The sequence below is a fragment of the Eschrichtius robustus genome, chromosome 3 (genome assembly GCF_028021215.1).
Source record: "Eschrichtius robustus isolate mEscRob2 chromosome 3, mEscRob2.pri, whole genome shotgun sequence".
Lineage (NCBI taxonomy): Eukaryota > Metazoa > Chordata > Mammalia > Artiodactyla > Eschrichtiidae > Eschrichtius > Eschrichtius robustus.
In genome coordinates this window covers 68,023,310-68,039,379 of record NC_090826.1, presented here as the reverse complement: position 1 = coordinate 68,039,379, position 16,070 = coordinate 68,023,310, and the positions used below count along the sequence as shown (strand labels likewise).

At 34.7% G+C, this 16,070-nt stretch overlaps 1 protein-coding gene across 6 annotated transcripts in view; it reads left to right on the top strand.

The window, feature by feature from the left end:
- Positions 1-16,070, top strand: part of USP33 (ubiquitin specific peptidase 33) — an 88,971-nt gene that overhangs the window by 53,921 nt on the left and 18,980 nt on the right. For 4 of the 6 annotated variants that reach the window (XM_068540136.1, XM_068540133.1, XM_068540134.1 and 1 more), the window contains 13 exons: positions 691-769; positions 1,889-2,300; positions 4,357-4,497; positions 5,757-5,872; positions 7,034-7,206; positions 7,307-7,401; positions 8,403-8,436; positions 10,074-10,119; positions 10,562-10,742; positions 11,146-11,272; positions 12,434-12,603; positions 13,732-13,813; positions 14,463-14,571. In XM_068540136.1, the coding sequence (XP_068396237.1) occupies positions 691-769; positions 1,889-2,300; positions 4,357-4,497; positions 5,757-5,872; positions 7,034-7,206; positions 7,307-7,401; positions 8,403-8,436; positions 10,074-10,119; positions 10,562-10,742; positions 11,146-11,272; positions 12,434-12,603; positions 13,732-13,813; positions 14,463-14,571 (1,765 nt within the window). The remainder of the gene's footprint in view (positions 1-690; positions 770-1,888; positions 2,301-4,356; positions 4,498-5,756; positions 5,873-7,033; positions 7,207-7,306; positions 7,402-8,402; positions 8,437-10,073; positions 10,120-10,561; positions 10,743-11,145; positions 11,273-12,433; positions 12,604-13,731; positions 13,814-14,462; positions 14,572-16,070) is intronic. The other 2 variants (XM_068540135.1, XM_068540138.1) reach the window with 2 other exon arrangements.

The window sequence follows — 16,070 nt, the reverse complement described above, 5'->3', positions numbered from 1 at the left end:
TGTCAACCCCAGTCTCCCAATTCGTCCCACCACCACCACACATGCCCTTTTTTTTAAAAATATTTATTTATTTTATTTGTTTATTTGGCTGTGCCGGGTCTTAATTGCGGCCTGTGGGATCTAGTTCCCTGACCAGGGATCAAACCTGGGCCCCCTGCATTGGGAGTGCGGAGTCTCAGCCACTGGACCACCAGGGAAGTCCCAGTACTGGGCAATTTTGAATGATTTTTTGAAACACAAATACTTTTCAGTTGAACTCTTTGAATTTTTGATTTTTTGTTCTTTTTTTTTTTTAATATTTATTTATTTATTTTTGGCTGTGTAGGGTCTTTATTGCACACGCGGGCTTCTCTCTAGTTGTGGCACGCAGGCTCCAGAGCGTGCAGGCTCAGTAGTTGCACCACACAGCCTCTTCAGTGGTGTTGCATGGGCTCCAGAGCACTTGGGCTCTGTAGTTGCGGCATGCGGGCTCTTTAGTTGTGGCACGCAGGCTCCTTAGTTGTGGAGCGCGGGCTTAGTTGCCCCGCGGCATGTGGAATCTTAGTTCCCCGACCAGGGATCAAACCTGTGTCCCCTGCATTGGAAGGTGGATTCTCAACCACTGGACCATCAGGGAAGTCCCTGATTGCTCATTTCTAAAATAAAAACTAAAAATCACAGATTTCTTCCTAAAAATGTTTTCTTCCTCAGGCCAGGATTTGTTGTGCCTACTAATCTGTTTCAAGGAATTAAAACTGTAAATCCAGCATTTCGGGGGTATTCTCAGCAGGTACGTCTTTATTGCTTTTTATTCATAATATTAATCTTTAATACATTTGCAAAATGCTATTTGCAATTCTAAGAATAATAACCCCATATATTTTTGGCTTACATTTTTCCGCATTTCTCTTAATTTCATATTTTTCTAGAAATTTTAAATTTGGGGGTGTTTAAATATGTCAGTATATTCTAGTGCTTTTAGCTTTGAAAAGTTCCATATCCAGAGATAAATTTTACCTGTATTTTCTGTATTTTCTGATTTAATTAAAAAAAAATTCTTTAGACATGTGTCATTTATTTCACATTACAATATAATCCAAATTTAATTTTTTGCAAACAGCTAACAAATTGTACGAAACTACAGATTTAAGAATTTTCTTATCTGGTTTTAAAAGTTTCTTCTTTATTAATTTTTATGCTTACATTAATATATAATAAGGTCTGTTTCTGGGCTTTCTAATCTGTTTCATCGACCTGTAATTTTTTGGATTGATACCAATGGCAGTTTCAATGATTGTACTTTATATAATGTTTTTTTCATGTTAATACCTGGTCCTCACATATGTTTCTTTTTCAAAACAATACCTGTTCTCTGTTAACTTTTTCTGTTGCAAATTCCTGGATCACAGAGACTTGGGAGACATAAGTTGGGGCCTACGAATTTGTATTTTCAATAAACATTCTAGGTTGATCAAGGATTTTTGAGATACAGTGCAAAATTGGATAAAGCTTTAGTTTTAAGCCAAACTTATACTTGAATTTAGGATATCTCTCTGAATTCTTATTGTCAGATGAGGCAAATCCTTACTCCTCAAGTTTTTTAAAATAGCAGCAGTACTAAAGCTGACCTCCAGATCATCTTCAGTTTTTTGTTGCTGTTGTTTATTGTTTTTTCTAGTTTTAATTGAAATATATGTTCAGTTTTTTAAGTACTTTTGTTTTATTTACATAACTTTTTAGAACTTAGTGCTTCCTATCCCTCCAATGCCTTATGTCTACAAAGTTGTATTTCCTTAGTATAATGCTACACATTTAGAAATCAGTTGCTAACCACATTTTGTATATTTTCTCATTTCTACATACATGTATTTTTAATGAAATGGTAATATCTATGTTGCTTATATATTAGGATGCTCAAGAATTCCTTCGATGTTTAATGGATCTGCTTCATGAAGAACTGAAAGAACAGGTCATGGAAGTAGAAGAGGATCCTCAAACTACAATGACTGAGGAGACCGTGGAGGAAGAGAAGAGCCAGTCAGATGCAGATTTTCAGTCTTGTGAATCTTGTAGCAGCAGTGATAAAGCCGAAAATGAAAATGGGTCTAGAAGCTTTTCTGAAGATAATAATGAAGCAACAATGTTAATTCAGGATGATGAAAACAATTCAGAAATGTCAAAAGATTGGCAAAAAGAGAAGATGTGCAATAAGATTATTAAAGCGAATTCTGAAGGAGAATTAGATGGAGACTCTGTGTCTGAAACAGTTGACTTGAACAATCAGGAAACTGTCAAAGTGCAAATACACAGCAGAGCTTCAGGTGACAATTTTTATAATTTGCATATGATAGTGTTTCATTTTTAGACAAAGGGTGCAAGATGTGTTTATATTTAAGATGATATTTGTAATTTTACCATTTTCTGATTTGGGGAGAGGGGAATTAGCTTGACATGTGACTTTAGAATACATTTCTAATTTACATGTTAATGTTCACAGTTTATATTTAGCATAATAAAAATGAAATAGAATAATTAATAGCTTTAGCTTAATATTTTATGTGTAGTATATGACATTATAGTTCAACCATACTAATTGAAAGAAAGAGGGTATTAAATAGATGTTACTTTTGGGCTTTCTGACTAGTAGAGTTTAGTACTATTTGCATGTGAGTGTTAAGTTAATGTCATTTAAAGCAGATGCGGTTGAGATCTGCAAAATAGCAAAATAATCCAAATTGTAGACTGTTAGATTTAGATTGCTGTCATTGGAGTCATATCAGCTACGAAATACTTGGTGTATGTTTGGCATAGGAGTTTAATTAACTATAATGAACCCTGTTACGATAGATTATACCGTAATACATGTCATTGTTCCTTTGGGAAAGAGCACGTGGCCAAATGAAAGATAGTTGAGCTAGGTTGCTTTGCATTTTACATTTATTTCTTCTAGGGTTAACTTGTGTTAGCTTAATGTGGTATTTAATTCTCCAAAGCACATAAAATTAAACCATCAGAGGTTCAGGTTCTCTGACCTTAAAATAAGTGGTAGACAAGGAACTTAAAAAATTTATCATTTGTAATTACTGAAGAGTAGGAACTACTAAACAATTTACTTACGTTTTTGAACCCCACATTTTTTCTGGAGGAGAAGGATACTTTCTTAACCACAGGAATACTTGTGGTTCACCCATGTGCAGTACATAAATGCCTTCTAGTCAGGAAAACGTGTGAGGCTCCTTGATTATACTGATGTTATGTTTAGAAGTTTAGATGTGGTTAGAAGTTGTTTAGTCAATAGATATGTGAAATTTCAGTATTGAAAGACTTAGCCGTCTGCTATCTAGCCTTTCCTCATCAAAAGCCTGATTAGGCCTGATTACTTGACATACTGGTTCTTTATTGTTCCATAGCAAGTTTATTCTTACAATTAGTAACTAATTGATGACCTGGATTAGGGATCTGGGCTTTTACATTTTCTGATTGAAAAATGTGACAAAGACCGTATATGACATGCAAAACCTAAAATATTTACTATCTGGTCTTTCACAGGAATCATTTGCCAATCCCTGACCTAGATGATATTAACTTTATTCCCTTCTGAAAGGCTAGAGCGAGTCTCCTCCTCTTTCTTCCCGCAATATTATGCAGTCTGCTTTTAGTCATGGTTGGGATAATGAGAAATGCCTCTGTGAAAGTAATAAAAGTCATTTATTTTGCATTATCTGGAAAATTCCCTGAAATCATTCTGTTTCAGGGTCTGTTATGTATAATTCTCTTTTCTTCACTCAAATACTTTTTGAGCAGTCTCTTGCCCTGGAATATATGTTATGTACTAGGAATCCAACAGCAAATCAAGATAGCTCTCATAGAGCTTATATTTTCTTGATTCATAATTTAATTCCAAAAAAGGTGTTTTTTTCTGACAGAGGGTTTTATTTCCTTTTATAACAGAGTAAAATAATTTATAATTACTTTATGCCTAAATTTCTTGTTAGATTTTGCTTACTATGTCAGTTTGGGAGGATAATTTCTTTTTCTCCCATATGGTTTTAAAGCTTTCTAAAAAACTGCCCTAAATTGCTTTTGTTTTTTAAATACTAAGTTAGGATAAATATGATCCTCTTTGGCTTTATATTTCCACACTTATATTTGCACACTTTCTGGATTGCTTACAACAGTAATGTGTTATAAACGTTAATTAGATTCCTAGGGGGAAAATCACTGTTAGTTTGCTTAGCAAGCCTAATGTCTATCAGGTATTTCACCTGACATTTATTAATGTGAATTGTGTTCACAATCTCAGATGAAGAAAGCTTTATTTGACAGGTGGAATAATTTTACTATTTAAGGTAATAATACAAATTTTAAATATTACAGAATATATTACTGATGTCCATTTGAATGAGCTGTCTACATCACAGACCTTCCCATCAAGTGAAGGTGTTAACCCACGTTTATCAGCAAGCCCTCCGAAATCAGGCAGTTTGTGGCCAGGATTGGCACCCACACACAAAAAAGGTAGAAGTTTCAGTTATTCAGGTTCCTTTGCTTTGATAGTTTAAAGTGTTAATTATGAAATATTATTCAAGCTTTTTAAATTGACAGCATACTTTTACACAACCATGATTTAAAATTTTTGTGTGTGTGTGGCACAAATTTACGTACAACAGAATTCACTCTTTTGGTGTAGGGGTCTGAGTTTCAACACGTGCATAGATTGTTACCATCACCACAAACAGAATATAGAACAGTTCCAGTACTCCAAAGAATTCCCTTATACTACCAGACCATCCCACTACTCCTCCCAAAGCCCCAGCCCTGTGAATCTGTTCTCTATTCCTATTGTTTTTCCTTTTCCAGAATGTCATATAAATAGAATCATACAGATGTAGTCTTTTGAAACAGGCTGCTTTCACTTAGCGTAATGAATTTGAGATACAGTCACATCGCAGGTCTGAATAGTTCTTTTTTATTACTGAGTAGTATTTCATTGTGTGACTGTACTGCTGTTTATTCACTCACTGACAAATACTTGAATTTGTTTCCAGTTTTTGGCAATTATGAATAATGTTGCTATAAACATTTATGTACTGGTTTCTGTATGAACATAAATTTTCATTTATTAAGGGTAAGCACCTGGATGTGGGGTTATTGGTTTTATGTTAGTTTTATGCTTAATGTTGTATGAAATTGTTTTTTGGAGTGGCTGTATCATTTTGCTTTCCGACCAGCTATGTATGAGAGTTCCAGTATTAGAAAATGTAAAACTGTAAAACTCTTATAAGAGTTTTCATGACCTTGTGTTAGAATTCTTTAAAGACATCAAAGACATCAAAAGCATGATCTGTAAAAGAAAAAAATTAAAATCTTTCTTGGCAAAAGACACCATTAAGAGAATGAAAAGATAAGATTGGAAGAAAATATTTGCAAATCGCATAGCTGACAAAGGACTTGTATCTAGAATATATAAAGAACTCTCAAAGCTTAATAGAATCCTTTCTTCAAATAAAGCCTTACTTGGAAGCAAAAACAAATAAGTAAAAGCAAAACTATTCTGGTTGAAGTCAAGATGGGAAGCTGAATACTTTCTATTTCATCATGGTTTCTCTTTGAGGTTTTTGTGTGTGTGTGTGTTTTCTTTAGGTAATGCTTTTGAATGGTATTTTGACAGATTTCTTCAGCATAGTAATTTTGCTGTTAAAAGATTTCAGAAAAAAATGCTAAAGGAACTACTTTGATTTCTAAAAAAAAGTTCTATACTTGTTTTTCAATCCTAGCTCAGTCTGCATCATCTCCAAAGAGAAAAAAACAGCACAAGAAATACCGAAGTGTTATTTCAGACATATTTGATGGAACAATCATTAGTTCAGTGCAGTGTCTGACTTGTGATAGGGTGAGTATGAAAGAATTATAATACACAGGAAATTTCTTTCAAATGCTCTTTAAAAAAAAAAACCTGACAAAATGGTGTGAAAGTTTAATTTCTTCTCCTTGTTGTTGATGATTATACATGTATTTCTTGTGTTTGCAGAAGTATAAATTGATTCTAGGAGTAGAACTTGTTTTTTGGAAGCAATAGTAACATACTGATTTAAGGATGGGTCTTGACCTGTCACTGGACAGGCATGCATTTAGCAGGAAGAATTAACTTAGTTCTTCATCTCTGGTCACATACAAAGGAGATACGTTGCTCAGCAACGAGAATTTGTAACACATGCATATTCTCCCAAGGCTGATGAAATTAGTAGGAAACTGTTGTTATTCACAGACACAAGGCTATGTGTATATCTTCTCCACTTGGTTGTATGGCTTGTAAATATTTTCCCATGTTAAGTTTGGATTCAGATAATAAAAGTAGTATCATGTTCATACACAAGAGCATGAATGAAAATCATCATGAGATTTTTAATAATACCTCTAAATTCCTGAGTTTCCTAGAGGTTTTCTTAAGAACAGTTTTACTTCAGTGCAGTGATGAATATAGTTAAGATGAATGTAAAATGACCTATCTCAAAAAAAAAAAAAAAAAACCCAAAGTAAGTTTTCAGTTATTGTGTTAGAATTAATTCAAATCTAAGGGTTTTCAATAGGGTTATCTTAATGTAGGCTATTTTGGTACCAGATATTTAAATGGAATTATCCTGAAATGTTTTCAGCTGTTTAGGTTTCACATCTTGTTTTTTAAGCTACATTTAAAAACTATCACTAGAGGTCATTTTCAAAAATAAATGCAGTAGTGCGTAACAGTTTGGACCTCAGGCTATAGTGGCTGTGTGTGAGATACTTCTCTTTACTGCAATGTCCTTGACTAATGGGGATGTTAGTAGTTACCTCATAAGGTTTATGTGAAGATTAAATTTAGAACAGCACTTGGTACAAAGCAATTTTGCTTTCGTTATTACTATTTTAGCTTTGTTATTACTATATAAAAAGCAGTTTGTTTTTTTGTTCTTTCTTATTATAATTTGCTTTGATCTTTGCCGTCTAAAATCTATCCTCAGATGTTTGTGCTGGATTATTTTCATCCCATTCTTAAAACACAAAACAATTTTAGGTGTCTGTAACCCTCGAGACCTTTCAAGATCTGTCCTTGCCGATTCCTGGCAAGGAAGACCTTGCTAAGCTGCATTCATCAAGTCATCCAACATCTATAGTCAAAGCAGGATCATGTGGTGAAGCATATGCTCCACAAGGGTGGATAGCTTTTTTCATGGAATATGTGAAGAGGTATGTATGTGTTTTCTTTGTATTAGTTGATTGTTAAAACTGCTGTTTCTGCTGTACTGGCAGAACATTTCCTTTCTTTTTTCTATCAATAATGTTTCAGGTTTGTTGTCTCATGTGTCCCTAGCTGGTTTTGGGGTCCAATAGTAACCTTGCAAGATTGTCTTGCTGCCTTCTTCGCCAGAGATGAACTAAAAGGTAAGAAATACAAAATAGTTTTCATCTATGGCTAAACTGTTGTGAGTGATCTAAAATACTAGTGGGACTAAATATAGAACGTATTCATAAAAGCTGAGTTTTTTTTTTTTAATTTATTTTTGGCTGTGTTGGGTCTTCGTTGCTGTGCGCGGGCTTTCTCTATTTGCGTCGAGCGGGGGCTGCTCTTCGTTGCGGTGTGCGGGCTTCTCACTGTGGTGTCTTCTCTTGTTGCGGAGCATGGGCTCTAGGCGCGCGAGCTTCAGTAGTTGTGGCACGTGCGCTCAGTAGTTGTGGCTCGTGGGCTCTAGAGCGCACGCAGGCTCAGTAGTTGTGGTGCACGGGCTTAGTTGCTCTGCGACATGTGGGATCTTCCCGGACCAGGGCTCGAACCCGTGTCCGCTGCATTGGCGGGCGGATTCTTAACCACTGCGCCACCAGGGAAGCCCGAAGCTGAGTTTTGAGGCAGCTCAAATAGTACTTGCCCATATTGCCACAGTGCCAGTATCTACCGTGACAACATAAACACTATAAATAATATCCTGAAATAATTGATACAAATTCCTATAGTACTAGACAATACGGTATTTGAAGTGTCTAAAGTCTTCTCTGGGATTGAAAAAAGAGAAAATTCAACCAAAATATAAAAAACTTACTTGTATATCTGGATTAGTCTGAATTTCTCCATAGTATTTAAGATCCAAGCCTTCACTATTTTTGTGTGTCCAGCACCTTGCTTGGACATATAACAAGCAGTCAGTAAATTTTGTTGAGTGAATAAGTATACAGGATGTTATTTGAGATACGCCTTCAAGGTTGAAAAAAGAGCAGGTAAAGGGTGTTGTAGGCGTGGTAAACGTGCTGACTCGAGCAGAGACTAAAAAATGTGAGCCTTGTGTTACTGTTCTACGGGTTCAGCATCGCAAGCTCAAAGAATTGCAGAACCAAAAGAAAATAACTTGCTTTTAGTTTGAGAGGAATGACCAGATCTGTTCTGTTTTCAGGTGACAATATGTACAGTTGTGAAAAATGCAAAAAGTAAGTGTCATTGGCAGTGCTTTCAATTGCATGTTTTGTATTTTAAATGGTATTTTTCTTGGTAATTTGAATTGGGCATGTGGGGTTAATTTTCCGTTTTATTTAGAAAAATATAAAGGCCAGTAAGCTTTGTCCTAGTGAAAAATGACTGGTTGTTCTGTAAAACAAATCTGAGGTTAAAAATTTAACAAATTTAATAGGCTTAGCTAAGATGTGACAGTGTATTTTAAGATATAAAATAAGTATGTAATTTTGCATAAAACATTTTCCAAATATGTTGTAAATATATACTAGGATGTATAACATACATTTTTATTACATAGGTTAATTCTGTCATCATAAATAACGCAATATTCTTTTCTGGTTTACCACCTTAACAGGCTAGATTTAGGAAGTGAAAGTGACTATAAAGGTACATAGTTTCAAGTTTGTGTAAAATTCACAAAGGTTATACCATCTCTAATGTTACCTGCTGTATGAGGGCTGAATAAAAAAGACAGTTAAGAAAAGTATGATTTTATTTCTTTATATCTACTACTAGCTGCCTTTTTCTATCTTGTAATAAGTTTAGGCTTTTAAGGCTTCTTGTTGATGAGTTAGAAAAGAAAAGTAAATGGAGAATTGAAAGCAAATATGTCTGAGGTAGAGTGAACTGGAAAATTTTTCTGAATCTCTCTGATAGAAAAATAATGGCCTACGAATAAGATCTATTAATAGAGTCTTCATAATACAAACTTCTGGCTTTTGTCAAAAACCCAGGGAAATGTTGATCTGCAGCTGTTGGTCTTCTTCATCACAAAAAGGAATAGTATACTGTTAGGTCAATAAGGAAGAAAAGCTGCCTTGTACTTTCTAGAAAAAAAATACACCTCTAGTGAATTGGAAAGTATTTATTATCAGTTTTTCCTTGAAGCCACAGCTTATACCTGAAGACGGAGTTGGCCCAGAGGGGGAATCTTTCTTGGAAAAACAGTGCCAACTAGGAAAAAGATAATAGTGAAGATGGAAAAGAACTTGCATCTACCCCAGAATCCAAAGTAGAGATCTGTCAAATATAAATTAATATTGATTATTGGGAATTCCCTGGCAGTCCAGTGGTTAGGACTCCACGCTTTCACTGCCGAGGGCCCGGGTTCGATCGCTGGTTGGGGAACTAAGAGCCTACAAGCCGCTTGGTATGGCCAAAAAAAATTTTCTTTTGATTATTAATAATAACCACTCTATTTTAAGTTATTTGTTTTCACATTTAGGAATAAAGGTTGTAATATATTGACCTGACCAACCAATTCTATAAAATTGGGATTTTATTTTACCCAGTTTTACATCCTATCTGAATGTTATAAAGGCATAGCCAGGCCATAGATAGTAGAAGATTTTCATCAAAGAATTATACAACTCTAATTTTTTATCACTGATGTCTTAATTTAAATAATTTTTTTTACAATAAGGGGTTCCAGTGTTTTATTAGTATTTTTTTAATTGGTAGCGTATAATTCAGTAGTAAGCATTTTTAGTCTGATACCTTTATTTCTGCATTTTCTAAAAGATTTTGCTGTATATTTGAAAATACTAAAGGTTTTGTAGATTTGTATGGGAAACAGGTTTATTAAAATTGGTTTTCTCTTTTCACCCCTTAGATTGAGGAATGGAGTAAAGTTTTGTAAAGTACAAAAGTTTCCTGAGGTATGGGCTTTATCACAATTTAATTTATTTTATGTGATAGGTAAGGCATTAATATAACACAGGGTAGTAAATTCTTTAGCTTTGGTTGAAGAATGGAATGGTTCTATTGACCAGTGGCTGTGTATACCCTATTAAGATTATCCATTTTTAAAATACTGAGTTGCATACCAAATAAGTGCCTTTAGCAGTAAAACTATGTTGAACACAGTTTAATCAGATACTGTAGGGTCTTGCAGGTATAAAGTGTAAAATTGGAGAAGCCAGTAGCTATGAACTTAGGAAGTACCATGTTTCATCATTTCCACATTTTAACATCTCTGGAATCAGGTTATCAGAATTGCAGGATAATGTTTAATCTTGACAATATGTATATTTAGTAGACTCTTATGTAGCATATGAAACAGTAGAATTTTAAATAATCCTACGTTTCTCCTTTAAAAAGATTTTGTGCATCCATCTTAAAAGATTCAGACATGAACTGATGTTTTCCACCAAAATCAGTACCCATGTTTCATTTCCACTGGAAGGCCTGGATCTTCAGCCATTTCTTGCTAAAGATAGTCCAGCTCAAATTATTACCTATGATCTTCTGTCAGTCATTTGTCACCATGGAACTGCAAGTAGTAAGTACCCAAGTTTGACATACGTTTTTAGATTTAAAAAAAAAGAAACATCTGAATTGATCTCTTAAACAAGACCTGATTGAACAAAAGAAAAAAGTATAAAAGTAGATTTTTATTAATTATTTTATTTTGGTTATTAAACACATGTCAGAAATTTTAGGAAAGTGAATAATTTTACTCTGAAGTTCAAAATACTGGAAATTATGTTTTTATGTAAAGCTAAATAATAAGGACTTTAACATGATTATCTTTACACTGGGTTTTTAAGATTACGTTCTCTGTCCTGATTTTCATTTCCTCAAGTGGTGGTGGTAAGGGTACCTACTGGAAAAAAATATGAAGATAGTTCTTGCTATATCTTTTTATTACTGAAATTATTTAAATTTTTTCTGCTTAAATTCAGGTGGACACTATATTGCCTACTGCCGAAACAATTTAAATAATCTCTGGTATGAATTTGACGACCAAAGTGTCACTGAAGTTTCAGAATCTACTGTACAAAATGCAGAAGCTTATGTTCTCTTCTACAGGTGAGGAAATAGCTCTCCTGGATAGGCTGTTTTGACAGATATGACAGAACATCTCATGTTGAGGTTAACAGTGACTTCTAAGACTTTCAAAGTGGATTGCTGAGTAAAGATTAGAAATTGTTTTGCTCTCATTTCATTATGTGAGTAAAAGTGAAAGGTTGCATGCAGAACGATCTTTTGTTAAGAGAATGTTAAGTCATTTAGTTGAAGGGCAAAGGAATATATTTTGTTTTAGAAAGACTGGTTTTAATTTTAAAAATTAGGCACTGACAGTAGGAATTAAGAACCAAATTTTCTCCTAACATAGCTAATAAAGGAGGTATTGGACTTCCTTGGTGGTCCAGTGGTTAAGACTCCACGCTTCCAACGCAGGGGGCATGGGTTCAATCACTGGTCGGGGAAGTTCTGCATGCCACGTGGCATGGCCAAAATAAAAATTAAAAAAAAAAAAAAGGAGGTATTAATATAAAAATAAATCCTTGGTACCTTTTAGTATCTTCTAAAAGATTGTAATAACAACTAAAACAGGAAAGCAGATTAACTGTTTAGATCTTATTAACAATCATTTGAATGTCTGTTCTATAGCAATAGTTACGTGGATACTAGTAGTTAAGATATAGTATTACCCCTAGAGTGTGTAATGTAGTGGGGGCAGGGTGGAACAAAGTATATTTCTCATGAATAATTTTCAAGACCTAACAAGAGTCACAGTACAGTCCACCCTCCATATCCATGGGTTCCACGTCTGAGGATTCAACCAATGGCATATTGAAAATATTGGGGGGAAGAAGATTCCAGAAAGTTCCAAAAAGCAAAACTTAAAATTGCACACCAGTAACTATCTACATACCACTTATGCTGTATTTACCAGTGTTTGCATAGCATTTACATTTTTTAGGTATTATAAGTAATCTAGAGATGATTTAAAGTATATGAGAGGCTGTGCATAGGTTATATGCAAATGCTACACCATTTTATATAAGGGACTTAAGCATCCACAGATTTTGGTATTTGCAGGGGTCCTGGAACCAATCCCCCATGGATATAGAGGGATGACTGTTAATGTGTGTGCTAAGTCTAATAAGTGAGCGGAAAAATCCACTTACTAATCTAATGGAGTAAAATGCATATTAAATTTAATGAATCACTGTCCCTTGATAGGAAGAGCAGTGAAGAAGCACAAAAAGAGAGGCGGAGGATATCAAATTTGTTGAACATAATGGAACCAAGTCTCCTTCAGTTTTATATTTCTCGACAGTGGCTAAATAAATTTAAGACCTTTGCTGAACCTGGCCCTATTTCAAATAATGATTTTCTCTGTATTCATGGAGGTAAGAAACTCTGTAATGGAAAGTAGTGGTAGGGATTTGCTGTTAAATAATTTACAAATAGGGAAAGAGCCAAGAATTTTCCTCTTCCATTTATTTTCCATTTCCCCATCTACATTCCAACTTAAATGGGTTTAATTTGCTATGGTTTCAGAAATTAGCTTTTTCTTCTAATTATAGGCAATCTGTAGCCTTTTCATAGAACAGATATTTACTGAGTACCTGTTCCAAACTCTGTGCTAGAGCCTGAAAATACCAGAAACACTATTTCTATTTGCATAGCTTTAATTTCATAGTAAAGACAGATGCATAAACAGGTAATTATGGTGCAGTGAACACTTCTATTGCCCATCATTTTTCTCAGCTGAGAGACATGCAGCTCCAACTGTATCCGTGGCTCTTATCCCTTTTGTCTAAATGAATAGCTGGCTCTTTTCCTAACTATGAAAATGTACTCGGAGTTTAACAAAAAAACCTCATGCAGTTATTTGCTAAATGTAATTTATGCCTTTGTGACTGACTGTGTTAGTGCTTGTTCCCATGACAACCTTAGTGTGACACCTTAATTAAATTTCATGGTTGAAGACTCGATATTCTCATTAATTAATTATTTTTGCAGTGAAACCACAAGAGATAGTAGAAATGTCCCGTATTGGATTTAGAAATCTAAACCTTGAAAATATTTCTGTATGTGGATTTTTCTCTTATTATTTCCCTACTTGAGCTACTAACTTAAGTCTCTTCCGGTTCCGAATCTCCCTATAATCCTTTTATGGCATTTATCTGTGCCTGCCTTTTATTATGGTTATTCATATAAATTCTTCATTTCTACTGCTAGCTCATAAGCTCCATGAAGGAAAGATTGTCTCTGATTTATCTCTGGCTTGCCCCAATACACAGTCAAGGCTTAGTAAAGATTTATCTAAGTTAAGTACTTGAACATCTTGGTTATCTTACTTTTCTCTATTTCAAGAAATATGTTCATCTTTAGGAACATATTCTTATACTTAATTTTTAACCCTTTGGGGAGAGCTTTTAAGAATAATGATTGGAAAAAATGCCAGTGATTAATCAGTTAAAAGTAATATAAAGGAATTTAAGAATGAGACAGACCCATTTAAACTTTTTTAGGTGTTCCTCCACGAAAAGCTAGTTATATTGAAGACCTGGTATTGATGCTGCCTCAGAACATTTGGGATAACCTATATAGCAGGTTTGTTTTTTTAAAATCAGACAATATGGTATTGTGGAAATCAGTTTGTGAAATTTGTTAAAAGGAGATTGGATTATTTTGTATATGCTCCCTGTGCTGTATGTTGCTTATGTGGAATATTCCCTTCTTCCTTCATTTATTCACTCTGAAGTGTGAGTAGAGAGACTTTTGTGGCTAGTGTGGCCCTAGTCTAGATAATTAATTCTAAGTTTTATGTTCTGATGATCTGTATCTCTAAAAGTATGCCGTGATATTTTTCTTAAATATTTTTTCTTAAATATGGACAATAATTCATTCTATGAATTCTTACTTAGTGGCCAGGGGAAGCCTCCTTCTAATTAAAACTTGATTAAAACTGTGGCTGTGTATAACTGAAGATTTATATGTTGTATACTAACTTTTGACAGCCACTTCTTTTACTTTATGTTGTTGCAACAAACATATTTTGTAACAAAAGTAGCTGTAAGGGAAAGTTGAAATACAGATGAATCAGTAAGTCAATAAACTGATAAAATCAGCGACCCTGAAAAACATAAAATCAGGTCCTTACGATAATTTGGTTTTTACATTTTACTAAAACTTGGACACATTTCCTAGAACATCAGCTTACTTCCAGATTATCATACTTATTAAATTCTTCATGCATTAGGTATGGAGGAGGACCAGCCGTCAACCATCTGTACATTTGTCACACTTGCCAGATTGAGGCGGAGAAAATTGAAAAAAGAAGAAAAGTTGAATTGGAAATTTTTATTCGGGTAAAAAAATGATGCTTTTCAAATTATAAAAATGATCTAGAATAAAGATAAAGAACTGACAATTAGAGGAACGATGTTAGTGAAATGATTGGATGAAAGAGTTGTAATACATTTTAAGTCTCATGGGCTCATAACAGTGAGAGACCCCAGTCAGGTGACTATAGTTCTAGTGAGTTAAGTTCTTCTTTTGGGGGTTTTTGTTTTCATGGATTGGTAATAAATTTTGTTTTATGTATTGGCACTGGCAAGAAATCTCCTTATTGAAATGGTAAATTATAAGTTTCCTTAAGTTAGTGGTTTTTCTGAAAGCATCTACTCAGATTGCACTCTTTACTTCCACCCCTTTGTGAAATATAATATTGTATGGGGGGACTCTCTATACTTATACCTAGTTCCCACAAAGTGAGTATGTTATGAGGCATTTCTTGATTGCAAGCAACAGAAAGTCTGATCACAGAATCAATAGGAAGAGCTGAATAACCAGGTTTTATGGACAAAGACTAGTATAGTTCCATTTGTCCAGGTAGCAAGAAGTAAGTTTCTTCAAAGTGCTGCTGTCAGTAATACACCTCCAACCATTTATTTATTATTCGGATTCCTAGTAGAGAATCCTACTAGAGTTTGAGTCACCTGAGAGGCATGTTCATTGATATTTCTATTGAAATTATATTAGGTGGAGGGATAATTCTATAAGGGAAGATTGAGATTCTTTTAGTAAAAGAAGGAGAGAAGTTAATTGAGCAGATATTATAGATGAACAGTACATTCCATGTTGTGGCCACAGGCTTCTTTTCATAGATTTAGGGGTGTTTTTTTTGTGTGTGTGTGTGCCCTTGCCTAAAGTAAAGAAATTTTCACATACACAGGAAGGTATTACAGGTGTGGATTGATTTATTGTGCTTGAGCCTCATTTGCTTTCTAAATATAAGGAGGCAAATTTTAGTTGAATATTAAAAGTAGTTCATTCCACGAATGCTTAAATAAATGGCTAATGACTATATCCATTAGGGTTTGTTTTTTTTTTTAATATTTATTTATTTATTTGGCTGCGCCAGATCTGAGTTGCGGCACACAGGACCTTCATTGCCACGTGCAGGATCTTTAGCTGCGGCATACAAGCTCTTAGTTGCGGCATGCATGTGGAATCTAGTTCCCTGACCAGGGATTGAACCTGGCCCCACTGCATTGGGAGCATGGCGTCTTAACCACTGGACCACCAGGGAAGTCCCATACATTAGGGTTTGATCAACAGAAGCCATTCTAAGTCTTTTGAGTAGAATAGGAATACAGGCAATGAAAGACTTAAATAACTACTAAAAAGACTGGGCAGTGAAGATCAAGAAGACCATAGCTGACTTTCAGGAAATCTGGAAGGCTGCCATACTGGAGGTAGGAGTGGGGACAGCGGCTCAGAGTGGGGTCTCAGAGCCCAGACAAGGTAAAGAAAGCTTCTCTGTAGTGGTGTGGGCCTGGTCAAGGATGTTGGAGCCCAGGCAACG